Source organism: Panthera uncia, chromosome D2, assembly GCF_023721935.1.
Source record: "Panthera uncia isolate 11264 chromosome D2, Puncia_PCG_1.0, whole genome shotgun sequence".
Classification (NCBI taxonomy): Eukaryota; Metazoa; Chordata; class Mammalia; order Carnivora; family Felidae; genus Panthera; species Panthera uncia.
Genome location: NC_064818.1, coordinates 56,469,427 through 56,491,067, shown reverse-complemented (window position 1 = coordinate 56,491,067; position 21,641 = coordinate 56,469,427). Strand labels below are relative to the sequence as shown.

Genomic DNA, 21,641 nt, shown 5'->3' with positions numbered 1-21,641 from the left:
CTTTCGTATCCTGCTTCCCATGTCTGGAGATTTTCATGTTGTATCATTTTATCCTGTGTCTTTAGTGTCTTGCCCATCTAATGAGTACATAATAAGGAAAAAAAAAATGAAAGAAAAAATATTCCCTTTTATATTTGGCTACAGACTGTATTTAGGATAAGAATAAAAGACTCTACCATTACAGAATGAAAATTTTTATTTTACAAATGAAAAAGCAAAATACTGCTATTAAATTGACCCTGAAGTCACACTCTGAATTCCTATCTTACAGTTCAATTTTCCTAGTTCATCAATTAATTCCACAAAATAGACTAATTAAACCTTTGTCTGTGGAAGAAGCATAGACCACATTTAACCATGATAATGGAGATGGCTGGCAAGATTAAGCAAAGGAATTGATTGTAGCTCTGTTTGAATTCTTTGTCTTCTTGGAAACAGTCTCTATAGCCATGTGAGATTTAAAGACTGTGACTGTCCTGGCCAGAGAAGAAGGTCAAAGCTGTGTCAGAGAATTAAAAACCACTCTTCTACCTTTATCTTGTGATATCCATGTCTCTCAGAGAGGTCTGGCTAAACCAGAATATTCTTTGCAATAGCATTCAAAGTCCTTACTTGTGCCACATCTGTTACCTTTAGAGAATATTCTGAGCTAGAAAGAGAGGCTCCCATGGCAACAGACGAATTTCTGCAACAGAAATAATAAAAGGACAGATAATTATATAACTTGTTAAATGAGCCCTCCTACTGGCACTTCATTTTATAGGTTACTTAATGGCAAGAAGACAGGAGGTCAAGGGCTTGGATTCTCATATTTCATAATTTTTACGAATTACTTACTTAAAAGATCTAGTAGCCAAATCTACCTGACAGTATACTTGATTTTATATCTAGTAATGTAGTTTTGTTTTGTTTTGATTTTTGAGAGAGAAAGCACGAGCAGGGGAGGGGCAGAGAGAGAGAATCCCCAGCAGGACCTGTGCTGTTAGTGTAGAGTCCAAGCTCATGAATCATGAGATCATGACCTGAGCTGAAATCAAGAGTTGGATGCTTAACCAACTGAGTCACCTAGGCGCCCCTCTAGAAATGTAGTTCTAAGGCTCTTGCTTCTTTTATATCTCATTTTTCCCAATTCTAAACAGAAATAATCAACTACTTAACTATTCAGTTATGTGAATCTTCCAAAGTGTAATAAAAAACTCGCAATAGTTTCAATTTCTTAATAGTGGCATAATTTCAAAATAACTAAAAATAGGGAACAAAGGTGAGGGATGATTGACTAAGAATTAAAGGTAGGAGGGATAAAAATGACTATGACTCTTCCATCCTTATACCATAGTTATTAACTTCACTAAAGGAAATCACAGTTGAATGCACATACATACATATCTGACTCATTTGAAGCTTAGCTGCTGAATTAGAGTTTATTATTAACTGGTCTAAGTTTAGCAATGACTTAAATATATAAAGATTCACCTAAGTTCAGAAAAGCCTGCTTATATGAGGCAGGATAAAACCATTTGCAGTTGAAAAACTGCAAGAACAAGGTAATACTTATGTATTAATCACAACATTCCATTCATTAATCATACCACCAATAAGGTCTTCCTTACTGGAAGGAAATCAGGAAATTCAAGATTAATCCATCCCTTCTTACATGAATCAAAGAATATATTCTTACCGAAACTTCATTCCTGAATCTCTAGCAGACCGAGCAGAACAGTGAAATTCTGTAGCACCCGAACCCTCAAGGATCCTTTGTAGATTTCTGTCTGTTATGCCACCCCCTGTTGGAAAAATAAGTAATACATTAAGAAGAATAAAATTTTGTATAAAACTTAATGACTAGCAATGGCTGCTTACTCTACCTGAAATTCCCATGCCAAAATTTCTCATTGACTTAAGAGTTACTCTCTCCCTACTATGCTAGAATGAGATAAGAAAGGAATGATAAAAGACAGACTATAGACTCTGGAGAACAGTTAACTAATAAGGTCACAGAACCTGTATGGTGGAATCTTATACATCTATTGGTTCATATAATGATGCTATATATTACTGACTTTAAAAAGATTGTTCTAGGGCAAGGAAAAATCTCTATCCCCACTCCCTCTCAATTAAAGCAAAATCAAAACAAAAAGTAAGGATAGGTTTGAGGAAGAAGCTACAAAAGCACAGCCTCAGAGATGTATCTGAAAGACACAAATTCTCTAACTAGTATTCAAAGAGCACATGACTTGGAAATGGGGAAAAATGCAAGGTGTTGCAGTTTATTCAATATAATATCAACTTTGTTTTTCACAGAAGCATCTGATTCTACTTTATTAAAACTGTACAATTAAGAACTTGGTAAAGACTCATTTGTTTTGTTGAACAATCTCTTAAATATTTGTATACAGATAATCATATTCTGAACTAATACCAGATTAAAAATATAACATTACTGATCTTTTTATTCTTCTTTCCTAGTATATAGTATGTATTTAATAAAGATTTTTTAATGACTGATAAATTATGTACTTGGTAACTCAAGCTATTCAAGTCGTTGAAGTAACTTGACTTTACACACTCTTTTGGACTCATCAACTTGTTTTTTCTTAGTGGTACAGTAATATCACTGAGCCCTAAGAAGTTGAAAGAACATAGGCTTATTTTAGACACGTGTAAAGATAAAATGCCATGATGCTTTTAACTTTAAAATACCTAAGGATAAAAAAAGATAACAAATGTGGCAAAATGTTAAATGTAGGAAATGAGTAAATAAGTATTCTTTATGCTATTTTCTACTTTTTTACATGTTTGAGAAAATTAATATGAAGAAATTAAGATTATCTTTATATCTCTTTCACTCTGATTCTAGATCCCCTTATTAATTCTTTAAAAATTGTTCACCTCTAATGAGCCAGAATGTACCTAGCTGATTTCATGGTTATCATCAGGAACATATGTCCCAACTGTTCTAGTAAAAGGAAGAATTCAGTGATCAGAGATTTTCAAGAACCAAGAGAGTATTATATTTGTCCAGAGATACCGCCTAAATGTTTGCTTACACCTTGTTAACAACTAGGACGTTTGGCCCTAACTCAACATAGCAGCATCGAACTTGGTGTGCCTCACCAGAGATGAACATCCATCCACATTCACAAAATTCTATACTACGGAAGATGGAGAAACCCCAATCCCAATCTACTTCCTTATTTGCTACTCTCTGAGCTAATCCCTGCTAGAATGTTCTCCTTATCTGAAGTTTTAAATTCCAGCACACATTTCTCAATCTTAAATTTTTAATCAAATTACTTATTCTTCTCTCTGAATACCATGTATTAATACTTTCTCTCATATCATCCTGCCTCCTTTGTTCTTTCTTCACTGCACTTCAGTGTTATACTAACAAATGGATAGATAATTAAATACCTGGCATTACCACAATCCTGCCTTTTGCCTGAAAAAAGAAAAAAAACACAAATTTTAATATCTTTCTCTCAAATGAGATATAAGGCAGTGAGAACAGAAACATGAGTGAAAGTATATTAAATTTTAAAAACTATTACTAGTGCCTAACTTTCAATAGGTCATCTCTAATTCTTTGGGATCTTGGGTAAGTAAGATGTTTAGCATAGTAACTCTTTCTATTCAGAAAGGTTATTTTATTGTATTGCTTTGAAGACTTGGTACTGTGATGAACACAAAGGAGACTATGCTATAAACACTGAATAATCACATCACCTTAAGAAAAGTCATTACTGAAAAATAACATTAATTCTGAGTTTTTGCTATGCAGCGGAATGGAAGTAGCTGAATTTAAACAAGATTTTAGCAGAAAACAAAGCACAGCATAATAGTAAATTACTGGGGGAAAAAAAAACCCTATTCAAGTCTTGTATCCTCAACTAAATTCCCTAGCTTCTTATATCAGCTAAAAAAAAAAACCCATGAGTCCATTTAACTGGGTTTTAAGTAATAAAATCAGACTATATGGATTAATTTCTGATAATCCTGGAAGACAGGTATTGAAGTTTCTTTACCTTTATTCAAACTTTCATTACATTTCCTAAATAAGCTTTAGGGATATACTCAGTATCACTGAAAGTCAAAAGGATATCACCCCAAATGCAAATTTAGCAGAACTACTAGTAGCAGGTAGGTAGTGATGACAGAATAAAAATTACACATTATGTCAAGCTCACTAATTTTCTGAATAAAACCATTTAAATTGTATGGAAAATGAATTTTTTCACATATGTTTCCTGAGAGGAGTCTTTAATACCAGACCAGCCAATTCTGCCACTCAAAACAATTCCAAGTCATTTGCCTCAACTGTGCAGCTTATTATATGCACACAAAGTTGGGTATATAATCTTTCTTCTATTGGGTACTACTGAACTATTAAAAAATTCAATTAAGAACCATAAATAGGGGCGCGTGGGTGGCTTAGTCGGTTAAGCATCCAACTCTTGATTTCAGCTCAGGTGTTGACCTCACAGTTCCTGAGGTGGAGCCCTATGTCGAGTCCCCCTACTCCCTGGACTGAAAGCGAGGAGCCTGCTTGGGATTCTCCTTCCTCTCTCTCTGCCCCTCCCTCCATCCCCCTCTCTCAAAATAAATAAATAAACTTAAAAAAAAAAAAAGAACCACATATAGCTTAGTTTCTTTTTCCACAGAAAAAATGAAACAATTGATTAATACAGTCAATAAATACAATTAATGTTGAGAATACTTAACTTCCATATCATGTCCAGTTAGGACAAATAAGAAAACAAAACGATTGGCTTAGTGTGGGGAGGGGAAAATGGGGACTGGAGAAAAAGGGGTAGTGCCATCCAATGTGGGAAGGACAGAAAAGGAAAAAGAGGATATGAGAGAACAGAAAAGAGAAACCAAAAGAATGGAATAAAGTAAAAATTAGCTAACTTCTGTAATAACAAATGTGAAGAAGGGAAGATAAGCAGAAAGTCTCAAAAGCAATAAAGCATAAAAACAGTAAAAAGGGAAGGTAATAACAGTAGGGAAGATGATAGAGATAATCATGAGCAGAGGGAGAAACAGCCTTCCCTTTACTTTTAAGACAAGTTATACTTTAATGAGCTCTAAGTAACCAGCAGTGTAGAGTTAAGATAAGCGTTCAGTACGATTGGTGAGGGTCTTTATGTAATAGCCACAAACTCTAAAACAGCTCCAAAGAGCTAGATATAAGAGTTATCTTGTGAAAAACATTCCAAAAAGTTTTTTTGAGAGAGAGGGCACAAGTGAGCGAGGGGCAGAGAGAGACACAGAGAGAGAGCGAGAGAGAGAGAGAGAGAGAGAGAGACAAAGAGAAAATCCCAGGAGTGGCAGAGAGAGACAGCGAGGGAGAGGGTGACAGAGAGAGAGAGAAGCGGGGCTCACCTGAAGCAGGGCTCGTGCTCACCCAAGTGGGACTTGGACTCACCAACCATGAGATCGTGACCTGAGCTGAAGTCAGATGCTTAATTGACTGAGCAACCCAGGCACCCAAAGCATTCCAAATTCTTTTAGTTAAAAACTGATATGCTTGATCTGCACATTGAATGCAATCCCAATCAAAATTGCACCAGCATTCTTCTCAAAGTTAGAACAAACAATCCTAAAATTTGTATGGAACCACAAAAGACCCCAAAGAGCCAAAGTAATGTTGAAAAAGAAAACCAAAGTGGGAGGCATAACAATCCCCAATTTTAGCCTCTACTACAAAGCTGTAATCACCAAGACAGTATGGTATTGGCACAAAAACAGACACATAGACCAATGGAATAGAATAGAGAACCCAGAATTGGACCCACAAATGTATGGTGAACTAATCTTTGACAAAGCAGGAAAGAGTATCCAATGGAAAAAAGACAGTCTCTTTAAGTAAATGGTGCTGGGAGAACTGGACAGCAACACGCAGAAGAATGAAACTAGATCACTTTCTTACACCATACACAAAAATAAACCCAAAATAGATGAAAGACTTAAATGTGAGACAGGAAACCATCAAAACCCTAGAGGAGAAAACAGGCAGCAATTTTCTTTGGCCTCAACCACAGCAATTTCTTACTCAACACGTCTCCAGAGGCAAGGGAATTAAAAGCAAAAATGACCTATTGGGACCTCATCAAGATAAAAAGTTTCTGCACTGCAAAGGAAACAACAAAACTAAAAGGCAACCGATGGAATGGGAAAAGATATTTGCAAATGACATATCAGATAAAGGGTTAATATCCAAAATTTATAAAGAATTTACCAAACTCAACACCCGAAAAACAACCCAGTGAAGAAATGGGCAAAAGACATGAATAGACACTTTTCCAAAGAAGACATCCAGATGACCAACAGACACATGAAAAGATGTTCAACATCACTCATCATCCAGGAAATACAAATCAAAACCACACTGAGATACCACCTCACACCAGTCAGAGTGGCTAATATTAACAACTCAGGAAACAATAGATGCTGGTGCGGATGTGGAGAAACGGGGAACCCTCTTGCACTGTTGGTGGGAATGCAAACTAGTGCAGCCACTCTGGAAAAGTGTGGAGGTTCCTCAAAAAATTAAAAATAGAACTACCCTATGACCCAGCAATAGCACTACTAGGAATTTATCCAAAGGATACAGGAGTGCTGATTCATAGGGGCACATGTACCCCAATGTTTATAGCAGCACTTTGAACAAGAGCCAACTTTTGGAAATAGCCTAAATGTCCATCAACTGATGAATGGATAAAGAAGATGTGGTTCATATATACAATGGAATACTACTTGGCAATGAGAAAGAATGAAATCCCATCATTTGCATCAACATGGATGGAACTGGAGGGTATTATGTTAAATGAAATAAGTCAGTCAGAGAAAGACAGATATCATATGTTTTTCCTCACATGTGGAACTTGAGAAACTTAACAGAAGACCATGCGGGAAGGGCAGGGGAAAAAAATTGTTACCAACAGAGAGGGAGGGAGGCAAACCAGAAGAGACTCTTAAATACAGAGAACAAACTGAGGGTTGATGCTGGGCTGGGGTGGGGGAGAGGGGAAAATGGGTGATGGCCATTGAGGAGGGCACTTATTGGGATGAGTACTGGATGCTGTATGTAAGCAATGAATCATGGGAATCTACCCCCCAAACCAAGAGCACACTGTACACACTGCATGGTAGCCAATTTGTCAATAAATTATATATTTTTAAAAATACTAAAAAGAAAAAAAAATGATATGCTAGAGGTGTCTGGGCGGCTCAGCCAGTTAAGTGTCCGACTCTTGATTTTGGCTCAGGTCATGATCTCATGGTTCATGAGATTGAGCCCCGCCTCAGGCTCCGTGTGGTCAGTGGAGCCTGCTTGGGATCCTCTTTCCCTCTCTCTCTGCCCCTCCCCTGCTCGCACTGTCTCTCTCTCTCTGTTTCTCAAAATAAATAAGTAAACTTAAAAAATTATATGCTGGTGCAGAAGGGGAAACAGAGACTGTTAAATTAGTTAATGACTATACGATAAGGTGCAAAAAAAAAAAAAATCTCTTTTGCAGATATGAGTCAACAACAACTTGTGCTCTATAATGAGGAAATTAGAACCCCCCAGACTAGTATTTAAGTATCAGGGCCTCAGTAAAATAATCAAAAGTGACCTCCAAGTCCAGCTTCTGGCATATATGTCACTGAAAAAGCATATAATTTTTCATGACATCTGAATTATATGTCATTTTGGAAAGACAGCTCCAAAGTTACCAAAAAAGCTTATATGTATACATACTGTGAAATCTGTAGACTGACATTTTGTAGATTTTTCAGAGAACCTCCTTCTGATCAACTTTTTTTTTTTTAATTTTTGATTTTAGAGAGAAAGAGCACATGAGCAGAGGAGAGGGGCAGAAGGAGAGAGAGAAAATCCCTAGCAGGCTCCATGCTCAGCATAGAGCTCAACCTGGGGCTGGATCCTATGGCCCTGGGATCATGACCTGAACCAAAATCAAGAGTTGGATGCTAAAATGATTGAGCCACCCAGGTGCCCCCTCTTCTGATAAATTTTTTAAACCCTGATCAAATTGATCTATCATGAAAGTGTTTATCAACGTCACTTTACTAACTCATCCATCTATCCAACAAATATTTATTAAGTGCCTACCATGTTATCAGGCACTGTTCTGGATATAGAGAATATTATGGTTGAAATGACCCAGCATATGCCACTGTGGCATAAAAATAATTTTGAGTTGAAAGCATTTGAGTTCCTGAAATTCCTTATCTGCCCTAAAAGCAGAGCCTCCCAAAAGAATTCAAAAAGAACTCAATGGTCAAAATTCCCCTCTGGGAGCAATTCATCAGCACCATACCTAAACAAGACATTGTCATTAAACTTTCGTATCTTCAATCTATTCTCATTAGGGTGCACCTATTTATCTTTCCAAAAAGTCTTTCCTCCCACTCCACAAATGCTTTTCCTCCTTCCACTTCTAAATTCCTAAGTGCCCCTCCCTCTACCTCCTCTTCACCTATTAAGATGGTATGTAAGACCCAAATTCTAAGCACCTCCTTTAGTCACATTTCTTTGTGAACTCCAATATATATACATAAGTGATTAAAATCTTTTTTCCTCCTGCTAATCTGTGTTTTGTCAGTTTAATTCACAGGCCCTCAAACATAAAACCTAAGAAGGCAGAGAAATAGTTTTTCCTCCCTGACACAGTAAACAAGATAATGTTCCTACTCTTGTGCAGCTTTCATGTTCAAGGAAGAGAGACAACATAGGGGCAGAGAGAGAGAGGGAGACAGTGGATCTAAAGCAGGCTCTGCACTGATAGCAGACAGCCTGATGCAGGGCTTGAACTTACAAACCATGAGATCAGGACCCCAGCTGAAGTCAGATGTTTAACCCACTGTGTCACCCAGTCACCCCCCCCCCCAAAAGTCACGGTTAACTGTTTCTTCCAAGTGAAAGCTTTTCAACACATGGACAAATTAAATGAATTCTGCCACTTTGGGGAGGGGGGTTTCCATAAGATTACTGAGAACTGTATGCTTACCTAAAGCTATCAAAGTGATTTAACAACATAAAGCACTTACTAAGTATCAGACTTTGTGCTATTATCTGAAGTAATCCACAACTATTCTAGGAGGTAGGAGGTAGGTGCTATTAAAATGCTAATGTTGTAGATGAAGAAACTGAAGTTTAGAATGGTTAGGTAGTTTGCCCAGGCTTACTGTTAATAAATGGCAAAACTTGGATTTAAACACAGACTTTCTAATCCCCAAACCTAGGCTTTAACCAGTATATTATACTGATAGATAACTGCTTCAAAAAGTAAAGTTAGCGTTATCTCACTTATATGTGAAATCTAAAAAAAAGTCCAATACATAGAAACAGAGAGTAGAACATTGCTATCTAGTGAGGAGGTGGGGAAAACAGGGAGATGCTGGTCAAAGGGTACAAAGTTGCAATTATGCAGGATGAGCAAATCTACAGATCTAATGCACAATGAGACTATAGTGAATACTTCATTGAATTCTAAAAATTTGCTAAGAGAGTAATATTTCAGATGCTCTCACCACACACACACACACACACACACAATGTAACTAGATGAGATGCATATGTTAATTAGCTTGACTGTAACTATTTCATTATATATATATTAACATTGAAATATCATGTATACCCTAAATACATGGAATTTTTCTTTTATAAAAAAGAAGTAAAGTTAGCGTATGAGAATATTTAACTTAATGCTTCCTGCCAACCAATGATTAAACTACAAATTACATTCGCAACACAGTGATAATGAAATGCAAGACATGACTATGGCAATTATATCTACATTATTCTCTACTCCACAGTGAGAAAAAATTTAAAAATGAATTCTTCTATTTTAAAACCCTTCAGACTTTCCCACTGCCCCAACGATAAAATACACACTCCTCAACAGTTTTCAAGGCTGTGGACAGCATTCTTCTCTTTACATCCAATATTCTGGTTTCTTCAATATCTTAGTAAGTTACTCTTTCCTGGTCTTTGTATACACTATTTCTTCTGCATGAAGCATTCACCTATTCCCCTTACCTGCTTTTACACAGATAACTTGTAATCATTGCTCAAATGAATGTGTGTGTGACTCTTCTCCTGGGAGCTAACTACTGCCAACTCCATGCCCAAAACTGGGGTTAATTCCTCTCAAATGTGCCCCTTTGTACCTTTAAAAGTTAAAAAAAAAAAAAAAAAAAGAGTGGGTGGGCACCTGGGTGACTCAGTCAGTCAAATGTCTGCCTCTTAAATTTTTTTTTTAATATTTATTTTAGAGAGAGAGAGAGAGTCAGAGACAGAGACAGAGTGCAAGCAGGGGAGGGGCAGAGAGAGAGGGAGACACAGAATCCGAAGCAGGCTCCAGGCTCCGAGCTGTCAAAACAGAGCCTGATGTGGGGCTCAAACCCACCACCTGTGAGATCATGACTTGGGCCAAAGTCAGAAGCTTACTTGACTGAGCCACCCAGGCACCCCCAAATGTCTGACTCTTGATTTCAGCTTAGGTCATGATCTCACAGTTGCGAGACTGAAGTTGGGCATGGAGCCTGCTTAAGATTCTCTCTCACCCTCTCCCTCTGCCCACTCCTTGCTCTGCGCATGCTCTTTCCCTCTCTCAAAAAAAATATTATTTTTTTTAAGTAAACTCTACCCCCAACGTGGGGCTTGAACTCACTATCCCGAATGAGTGGCATGCTCTACCGAGCCAGCCAGGTGCCACTTAGTACCTTTTTTTATAGCACTCTATTACAATTGCTTGTTCTATTAAAAGTGCCTGTTGTGCAACAAACTCCAAGGGCAGTGACTACACACACACACACACAGGTCACCACCACAGTACAAATGCCCTGCAGTTAATATATACTTAATAAATACTTGTAAAATCAGTAAGTTCCAGACTAGCAAAGTCACATCAGATCCTTAGATGAAATTTCTGAAAATTATTTTCATGGCTATAAGAAAGTGAACATAATTAGATTTCTATACAGAACACCAAAAAAATATTAGTAACAGGAGAAGTAATAATAATAAACTAACATGTAGTAAGATCTATTATATGTCAAGCACTATGCTAAGGCTCTTACATATCTTCTCTCTACCAATCATCAGAACAACCCTATAAAGGAAGTATTAAACTTTTCTCAATTGCACACATAAAGGAACAGAGGATGAATAATCTACTCAACATTACAAATCAAATATGTATCTGAGTCTTAAATCCAGAACTCTCTTGTCTCAAAGTCCATACTCACTAACTCAAAATGGCTCTGGACTGGTGTCAGAAAAACAGACATACCACAATTACAAATTTGCCTGCTCTACAAATGATGCTAACTCATCATGGAAATTCATACAAGGGTAAAACATATTTCCTCCTATCCTGATAGATAGGGAGAGGTGAAAGAAGAATATAATTTTAGGTTTAGAATTCATTTCCACGTGATAATTATTTCAAAATTTTTATGGGATCCCCTGAGTATACATAGGCTGACGGTGAGATGATGTGGCTTAAAACAATGTAATGCTAATGAAAGAGAAAAGATAAAATTGGCTGTGGTTATCCAAGTTAGATCAAAACCTTAAGCACTGGTTACAATTTGACTTCAAGAGTCTTAAACACTAAAATGCTCATGTGAAAGAAATAAGAATTATATAAATATATTTCTGCCTGCTTGCTTTTCTGTATAGGGTAATCATTAAGTCAGTATTAGCTTCATAACCTAGCTGAACAACAGAATATCAGGAGCAAGCACAACAGAGTTAGGAAGAAAGGAAACAAACTGTGTGTACCTGATCTATGAGTCGCTTTATTAGGGGTAGCCCTTCTAGTGCCGAACTGTCACATCCACTGGTCAATACTCGTTCAAATCCCAGGGTTAAGAGGGTCTCTAGAGCTGCCACTGGATCATGAACCATGTCAAAGGCTGAAATAAATAAAACTGATTTGAATTTTGAACACATATCCTCTAATACAGTGCTTTCCAAAATGTAGTATACACACAGAGGTGTGCTGGACCTAGCCTGTATTGGCAAGCCAGAGCCAACTGTTAAATATTCAGGAGTTCTGCAAGCATGATTATTATCCACTGACAGCCTGAAATCAGTCAAGGTGGGAGAATTTAAACCACAGAACTCAACAAATACTATGTACCAGGTCTCTCTTCGTCCAAGAACTAGTTTACCAGCACACCACAGTCTGCATACCATCATGGTACGCGTGAACATTTTAGATGGTACCCACCTGAACAGATTTATTTACTTAAACACAGATTAAGAGTGAAACATTTCCATTTTTCATGAGGTATAAAAGTTTCTCTTTAAATTCACTTAAGGGGTGCCTGGGTGGCTCAGTTGGTTAAGCATCTGACTTCAGCTCAGGTCATGATCTCACCATTTTGAGTTCGAGCCCTGCTTCGGGCTCTGTGCTGACAGCTTAGAGCCTGGAGCCTGCTTCAGATTCTGTGTCTCCCTCTCTCTCTGCCACCCCCTGCATTTGCACTCTGTCTCAAAAATAAATAAACATTAAAAAAATTTTTTTAATTCACTTAAGATTTTATTTAATGAAAATTATTACATACATTTGCACAGGTAGCACTCAAATCACTCTAAATGTGATAGGCAAGTGACTCAAATTTGGAAAACTGCTCTAAGGCTTCAGACAAACTGGACAAACCTCACTTGAGACAAATATTACACTATTTCCTAAAAAGGCCTTGGTTCACATTCTCATTATTGATTAATATTTTGTACTATTCCATTTACTCCAAATACTTATGGCTCACAGTACAACAATTGTTCACAACAGACTATATAAACTCGTAATTCCCTTCTACTTTCTAAGAGACTTCTCTCCTCCTCAGGGAGGAAAGTGGCACTAGGAACCTCAAAAATAAAAACTTCTGCTTCGGTTCTCAGCACTGTTACATGATTTGGAAGTTCTAATCCATGGCAGATTAAGGTTAGACCCCTTTACATTACCCGTTAGCGTATGCAGGCAGCTAAATGTACCACAGAGATTTTTCCTTTTTTTGTAGCAGCGCCTCACCAGTGATTATACTATCATACTATCTCATTAAATGCATGAGTGAAAACAATGTAGAACTTACAACAATGCAAAATTTTGAAAATACAAAAATATTTTTGTTAAATGTATTGAAGGAAAAGAAATTTGAAATGATTTTCTTAGTTTAAGAAGAGAAAAATACATTCTATATGACACATGTACTTTTTAAATTATTTAGCATGTCAAATTTTAAACTATATACTTTTCAGATAAGTGTTTACTGATTAAAATTACTTTTCATATTTACAAACTTTTTTTTGGCTACTCTCAAGGTGCTGGATTTTAAACATTCTAACATCTTTTAGTTATTGCTAGTTTATGAGAAGCATTGCTAAACAGCAAGTCAAGAAACCAGTTTTCTGGTGGTATAATCCATTTCAAAAAGCAACAAGAATAACAAATGCTTTATCTCTAATTTCTGTAAATAGATGCAAATGACAGAGCCCACTCTTATCCTAATCTTTGAATGCTTACTCGAAACGGCAGAAAAACATTCAACAATTTCTCATGCATATATCAAGTAAAAAAAAAGTTTTGACTGAAGACTTCTTTCTTTTCACATATAACGGAGCGCCCTCTGCAGGCAAAATTGACTTGTTCAGTTTTACTAAGGTTTAACAAAAGTGTACGGAAATTAGGACTACCTGATTTATAGATAAGAAGTATTTTTTATATGAAACTATCAGATAATTTTAGAAACCATTCTGATGTAGACAAGCTATCAATAATGCACTTTTGTACACAATAGTGAGCATCTGTTCATTGACTATCCAGCATCTATTTCTTCTTTCGTCCTTCCTAATAGTAACCACCTCTTATGCAGATATCCACCCCTTTCCCCACCTCTGCCCATGAATCTTATATTCATCTGGGAAAGCTGGTCACATCACTAGTTCCTAGAATGGTCTTGTCTGGCTTAAGCCAGGCAATACATTTCATTTCACTGGCCACAGCACTTTATTCTTTTTTTTTTTTATTTTTTTTTTTAACATTTATTCATTTTTGAGACAGGGAGAAGAAGATGAGCAACCCGGAAAAGAATAAAGTGCTGTGGGGCACCTGGGTGGTCCAGTCAGTTAAGCGTCCGAGGGGGGGGGGGCAGAGAGAGAGGGAGACACAGAATCGGAAGCAGGCTCCAGGCTCCGAGCCATCAGCCCAGAGCCCAACGCGGAGGTCGAACTCACGGACTGCGAGATCATGACCTGAGCTGAAGTTGGACGCTTAACTGACTGGACCACCCAGGTGCCCCACAGCACTTTATTCTTTTGGGGGTTGCACATGATCTAAGGCGTCTAATAAAAAATGAATCTCAGGATTCTTGCTTGGAATGCTGTGACAAGTACATACACTTGTAGACAATTCCCACTCTCTCCCTCTATTATATCCCACCACACCAGCATTTACTTTTAACAACTTTTCATAACTAAGTTTCAAATTGTGCATCTCTAAATTTATAACAGTTATAAAGAAACCAACTGGTAACACTGTAACACTTTATGTGTTCCATAAAAAAGTTATGGCATTTGGTAAAATTAGAAAACTGACACCGTTCAAAAGAACTTCTAAAATGGAAATGACTCACCTCGGTGGAAAGTGACTGGCAGAGGACGGCATATAGCTACAAAAATAAAGTCAAATAACAATATAAATGAAGAGATCGTCACTGGTTGGTGTATATAGAATTTTCCATGTTAGATGGGACTTTTTTATTTTATACTGTCCTCTCCTAAGAAGCAAAGACAGTGAACTAAGATAATAAAATGGCAGCCTTCCAAATTCAGAATTCTTATGTTTCCATTAATCTCTGATTTTCATTAAAAGAAAAAATGGTCATCCATTCTTTAGCCAGACTAAATACAAATTATGCGATCTGGTTATTTATAAAGGCAGCATTACATCTATTACTTTTACCCCTCTGAGAATCTTCAAGAAATACTTTGGCTTAGAATTATAAGTAGTATGCTTCTGTCCTCTACACATCTCCCCATCTTCAACAACTGCAATAGCCTTTGAAGTGTTTGGTGCAGTGATTAAAGGAATCGAGGCAAACTTCCCTTAAACCTTCCAGGAACAGCAGCAGAACTTGATCCATAACAACTAAGGAGTCAGTAGGACTAGAACGTATACCTAGATCTGCCCCAGACATCTAGATAACTGTTTAAAATAGGTCAGTATAAGTGCCTGCAGGTGTGACTGAATTCAGTTTTGCAATTGCATTGTTTTTTTTTTTTTTACTTGCAGTGACACACAATGTTATGTTAGTTTCAATATCAGAAGTATTCAATGCAATCATCATTAGAGGCTTTTTGGTCTCAGATACAAATTCTTACCCACAAGGGACATGCACAACTCTTTGTCAATGTGTCCATCTTCAGTCAATGCTCCAAATACCAAACCATCAGCACCATAAAGCTTGGCAAGACGAATGTCAGCCTTCATCACCTCAACTTCACGATCTGAATATAAAAAGTCACCTCCACGCGGCCGAATCATCACAAAAACTGGAATCTGGACACACTGCTTCACTACTTGAAGGACACCTAAAAGAATATAGAGAGCAGACTAATTAAAATTCAAATGTGAACTAACATCTCTAGGAAGTCAATAAAATTTATTAGCTCTTGTGTATCACTTCTGTAAGAAAAGGAAGCAATGACTGAGGCAACCAGAGATAGATCTAAAGAGAATGACAACCCTAAATTTAAAAATGTGCATATAATAGAAGTTAAATAAGAAAACCAAGGGTAAAAAAGAGCAATTTAGAAAACAGAAAAAATTTACTGAATTTTTAAAAGCACTTGTCAGTTGACTAAAGAAAAATCATTTTGCTGGTATGTAACATTGGAAAGTGAATTAACAGGCTCAATATTCTGCCAGTGTATTCCATAAAATCCAATGTTTCCTTTCTAATTGATTACAGCTCTGTTTAGAACCTACTATAGAGACGTTTACATAGTTCTAAAGTTTATGATCCTTTAGGAACAAAGAAATTAATCAAAGCCTTTTTTTAAAAGAGTTATGTAAAAGGAAGCAAAGTTCTACTTATTTGTGATTTTATATAGAGATCTATGAACAAAAATACCTAAATATGACAAAATTCATGACTAATTCAGAAACCTCAATAGTATATATCTTCCATGACTGGTGTTAGTTATATCTTGATAAACCCATCTTAAGCTGAAAAGATCTTAAATCCAAATGCCTTCATTACACCTAACCTACTGAACATCATAGCTTAGCCTAGCCTACCGTAAACACGCTCACAACACTTATATTAGCCTACTGTTGGGCAAAATCATCCAATGGAAAACCTATTTTATAATACAGTGTTGAATATCTCATGTAATTTATTGAATACAGTACTGAAAGTGAAAAACAGAATGGTTACATAGATACAGAATGGTTTAAGTGTATTGGTTGTTTACCCTCATGATCGCATGGCTGACTGGGAGCTGTGGCTGCCCAGCATCATATGAGAGTACCATACCACAAATGGCTAGCCTAGGAAAAGTTTAGAATTCAAAGTACAGTTTCTACTGAATGCATATTACTTTCACACCATTGCAAACTCAAAAAATCATAAGCCAAACCATCATCTGTTGGGAACCGTTTGTATAATTTCTGTGACAAGCGCCATTGTGTTTATGAACTTACTTCTTTTTCCTTGCTAAAAGATCCCCAATTTTGCATGGAATAGCAATATGCCCAGCACCAAGCAATGAATCATGATTACGACTGCAAAGAACAGATTGCATTCAAATTTAGAGATGGTCTGGGGATTTCACAGAATGGCCAGGGAATGCCCTCCCTTAGTGAGAAGATTCCAAAGGTCTACAGCACATATAAACCTTTATACTAAATAATGCTATCATCAACCTCACAGTAACATAGAAGAGTCAAAAATTCATACAGGGACTTCTGCTTTTGACCAAGACAGAGTAACAGGAACTGGATTTATCCTCCTACCTATAATAACCAAAAAACACATATGAATATGAAAAATATATGAAACAATGGTTTGAAAGACATTGTATGTCAAGCAACAAAGAACAATGATGCCTGAAAGATGGGAAACAAACGAGATAAGCTCTTTATTTGATCCAAATTACTACCTTGAGGGTTTTCTAGGCTGCAGTATAGAAAGGGGGAACCCAGGTGGAGGTCAGAGAATTCTCTGAGTTGAAGAGACAAAACTGAGAGTCCAGGGAGACCAAATGACTAGAGTTCACAGGAGAAAGTACCAGTGGGAAGAGAAAGAGAAATCTGGAGATTTGAAGAGAATCCCCTTCTAATATTCAGCTCAGTAGTGATGAGTGCATATATGCAAGGAAACCATACAAGGGCCAGGGGAAAAAAATCCACTGAAAAGAATTAGAAAGAAATAGTGCCTGTCATTCACACCTGGTGCACCAAAAATAACACCTATTCCCAACAGGCATATAGGAAAAGTTGAAGATTCATGGGGCACTGGATAGAGAACACAGAAGGTTCTTGCTTTTGGTAGTGGGGAATAATTAACTCTAGACTGACCACTGCTCCAGACCTGCTTAACAAACTTTAAAGCCAGGACCCAAAAAGAACAAATTGTTTCCAAATAACGTAACTGCTTGAGAATGTTTATAGGAATGCAAACATATCCAGGACCCAACAAAATAAAATTAATGTCTGGAAGCCAATAAAAAATTATCAGGCAGGAACACAAGATGCATCATGAGATGATAAACCAATCAAATGAAACCAACCTAGAACTCATACAGATGTTAGAATTAGCAGCCAAGTCATTAAAACAGCCACCATAACTTTACTCCAAATGTTCAAAAGAGTTCAGAAACAACACACTTGATATAATAGCCTCAAATTAAACTTCTAGAAACGAAAACTATAATGTGTGAGATGAAAAACACACAGTGTGGGATTAATGTCAGATTAGACATTGCAGGGAAAAGATTAGTAAACTTGAAAACAAACCAATAGGATCTATGCAAAATGAAACACAGAGAAAAAGGAGATTAAAAAGAAAAAAAGAGAGGGGCGCCTGGGTGGCTCAATTGGCTAAGCGCCTGACTTTGGCTCAGGTCATGATCTCACGGTTCAGGAGTTCAAGCCCCATGTCAGGCTCTTTGTTGACAGCCTGCTTCTGATTCTGTGTCTCCCTCTCTCTGCTCCTCTCCCACTCACGCTTTCTCTCTGTCTCAACAAAACAAAACAAAACAAAACAAAACAAAACAAAACAAAACAAAACCCAACATAGTTCATCAGTGAGTTGTGGGACAACTTCAAGCAGCCTAAAACAAGTATGTGACATCTTTGAAGGAGGGGGTAGAGTATATTGAATGCTGAAAGTTTTCTAAATGTGATGAAAACTATAAATGCACAGGTCCAAGAAACATGAAGAAAACTATAGTCAGGTACATTGTTATCACATTGCTGAAAGCCAGAAATAAAAAAATTTTAAAGCAACCACAAAAAAGAGACATACAAAAAACCAAAAGCAAAAGCAAAACCAAAAACAAACAAACAAAAAACCACCACCAAAAATCCACAAGGTATGGATGATAGCAGATTTCATACGAAAGACAACACCAGCAAGAAGACAGTGGAGAAATATCTTTAAAGTACTGAAAGAAAAAAAAAAAAACCGTCAACCTAGAATTCTACACCCAGCAAAAATATCTTTCAAAAATGGAGAAAGATGTTTTGAGGACATACAAAAGCTGAAAGAATTCATCACCAGCATACTTGTAATACAAAAAATTGTTAAAAGAATTACTTCAGACCGAAAGAGAATGAAATCAGATGGAAACACAGACCTACACAAAGGAATGAAGAACACCAGAAATAGTAACTACACTGATTGTTTTCTCTTTTACTCTCTTTAAGAGATAATTGACTTTTTTTTTTTTTTTAATTTTTTTTTTCAACGTTTTTTATTTATTTTTGGGACAGAGAGAGACAGAGCATGAACGGGGGAGGGGCAGAGAGAGAAGGAGACACAGAATCGGAAGCAGGCTCCAGGCTCCGAGCCATCAGCCCAGAGCCTGACGCGGGGCTCGAACTCACAGACCGCGAGATCGTGACCTGGCTGAAGTCGGACGCTTAACCGACTGCGCCACCCAGGCGCCCCGATAATTGACTTTTTAAACAAAAAGTAGTGTGGAGGGTATGTATTTTTAACATAGATAGAAGATAGCAGTAAGATAGATGTATGACAACAGCAAAAAGACCAGGAGGGAAGAAATGAAGACAAAAGTCAATATGCTAAGGATGCCAGGATGGAAAGAGAAAAGAAAAAAAACCCTGGCCCTTGATATTACTGCAGAGCAACTAAACCAATAGTAACTACCTATCTCTCAACTTTTTGATGTACTGTATGAGGATCACATCTTTGATAGATTTATTCATAAGCATAAGCATTTCTAACTGATACAATATCCACAGCATAGTTAACACATTAGTAACATTAGTAAAAGATCTCAATAAAACATATTACCCATTGTCTCTGGGCTCTATAAACTCCTCCTAGAAAATATGAAAACCAGACACTTACCCATGCTAGGTGTGGTTCCTCCTTCCAGTAAGCCAGAACATAATTCAATCCGACCAGCACCTATGATAATAATAAAAAAAGCATTGCTCAATACAATAAACTTTTAAAAATTAAAAATTAAGAAGTTTTAAGAAGCATTGCTCAAAAATTATCGTTCAAAATAAACATTTATGAAACAGTAAACTTAACGCTTTTTTCTAAAATATAGCAAAGATTCTTAGAAACTGAGAGAAATCAAATTATAAAACCAGAATAACACTCTATTTTTAATCCCAACTATATTCTGCAACCCATATTGTGTTACTGATAGCCAAATTTAAGAGTTAATTCAAGTTAAGCTAGATCTCCTGAAAATTTGTATTAGAAGGTTGCTTCTCCATGAATAGGGATGTAACTTACAATAAATAAGTTTCTGGACTGATCACAGTGGAACACTGACTCTTCATTGATATTAACAATCTTTTCAAAGAGTGTCTAAGCTTTAAAAAAGTATAAGATAATTTTAAGTAGCTTAAATCAAGATAATTTCAAGAATAAGAGAATGCTGAAAGCAAATCAACTATCGGACTACAGCATCATGTCAAAAGAGTCTCAGGATCCAGCTTGAAAAGGCTCATACCAGCCAAACAGAGGACACTCTGAGCATCAGTAAGAATAACCATAATGGAGTAAAACACATCAAATATGTCTAAATCTAGATTCATATTGATAAAACAATTCACTGGGGGATAGAAAATAAACTCATTACCCAAAAATCAGTAAACAGCAGAAAAAGAGCAAGCATTAATCCTGCCTTTCTTATAGAAACTGAACCCCAATATAACCAAACAGTTGATGAAGGAAAGTTCTTTATAGAAGCATACTTCTAATAAGTGAAAAGTAAATAAATGTTAGAATTACTATAGTACCATTTTTCAAACCCTACTAAAATAGGCACTGCTAAAATCATTAGGTGAAAAGCTGAAAGAAAACCTTATAAAGGATGGATCAGGCTAACAATATCTGAATCCACTGCAGGCAAAAAGCCCATAGCTTGTTTTTGTTATGGCCTAGAAGTTAAAAATGTTTGTGTATGTGTTTTTCAAAAAATAAAAATCTTTACTGACACACAATTCACATACCATACAATTCACCCATTTAAAGTGTGCAATATATGGGGCGCCTGGGTGGCTCAGTCGGTTAAGGGTCCGACTTCAGCTCAGGTCATGATCTCGCGGTCCATGAGTTCGAGCCCCGCATTGGGCTCTGTGCTGACAGCTCAGAGCCTGGAGCTTGTTTCTGATTCTGTGTCTCCCTCTCTGTCTGACCCTCCCCCGTTCATGCTCTATCTCTCTCTGTCTCAAAAATAAATAAACGTTAAAAAAATTAAAAAATAAAATAAAATAAAGTGTGCAATATAATATTTTTTAGTATACTTATAGAGTTTGGCAGCCATCAACACAATTTTGGAACATGTTCATTACCCCAAAAAGAAACCTCATACCCTTTAGCAGTTACCTCCCCTTCTCCCATGCCCCCAAACCTTAGGCAACCACTAATCTACTTTCTTTCTCCAAAATTTGACCAATGTGGAAAATGCATATAGGTGGAATCATACAGCATGTGGTATTTTGTGACTTTTTTCCACTTAATGTTTCTCCACTTGCAATGTTAGAATAATTTCAAGATTCATCTATGTTGTAGCATGTATCAGCATTTCACTCTTCATTATTGCCAAATTAAGAATGGTTTTTACATTTTCAGAGGATTATATATATAAAAAAAAAAAAAGAATATTCAACCAAGACCAAATGCGGCCAGCAAAGCTGAAAATATATACTATGCTGCTCTTTACAAAAAGTATCCTGATTCCCATATAGATGAAAGATTGGGCACTTGCTGAAAATAGTAGATGCTGAGTGATGGGTATGTGGGGATTCATTATACTGTTCTACTTTTGTATATGTTTAAAATTTTCCATAATAAAATGTTTTTAAAAATTTCTGATCCTAAGATGATGGGAATTTCTTTTTTTTTTTTTTTTTTTT

The 21,641-nt window shown here is 36.7% G+C and overlaps 1 protein-coding gene across 3 annotated transcripts in view; it reads right to left on the bottom strand.

Annotated features, from left to right (window-relative positions):
• Positions 1–386: 386 nt before the first annotated feature.
• CUTC (cutC copper transporter) overlaps positions 387–21,641 on the bottom strand; it is a 25,236-nt gene continuing 3,981 nt past the window's right edge. For all 3 annotated transcript variants that reach the window (XM_049645584.1, XM_049645585.1, XM_049645586.1), the window contains exons 3-9: positions 19,615–19,674; positions 15,398–15,607; positions 14,650–14,685; positions 11,795–11,928; positions 3,412–3,439; positions 1,679–1,784; positions 387–685 (exon numbers count right to left, since the gene is read on the bottom strand). In XM_049645584.1, coding sequence (XP_049501541.1) covers positions 571–685; positions 1,679–1,784; positions 3,412–3,439; positions 11,795–11,928; positions 14,650–14,685; positions 15,398–15,607; positions 19,615–19,674 — 689 coding nt within the window. In that variant the 3' untranslated portion in view covers positions 387–570. The remainder of the gene's footprint in view (positions 686–1,678; positions 1,785–3,411; positions 3,440–11,794; positions 11,929–14,649; positions 14,686–15,397; positions 15,608–19,614; positions 19,675–21,641) is intronic.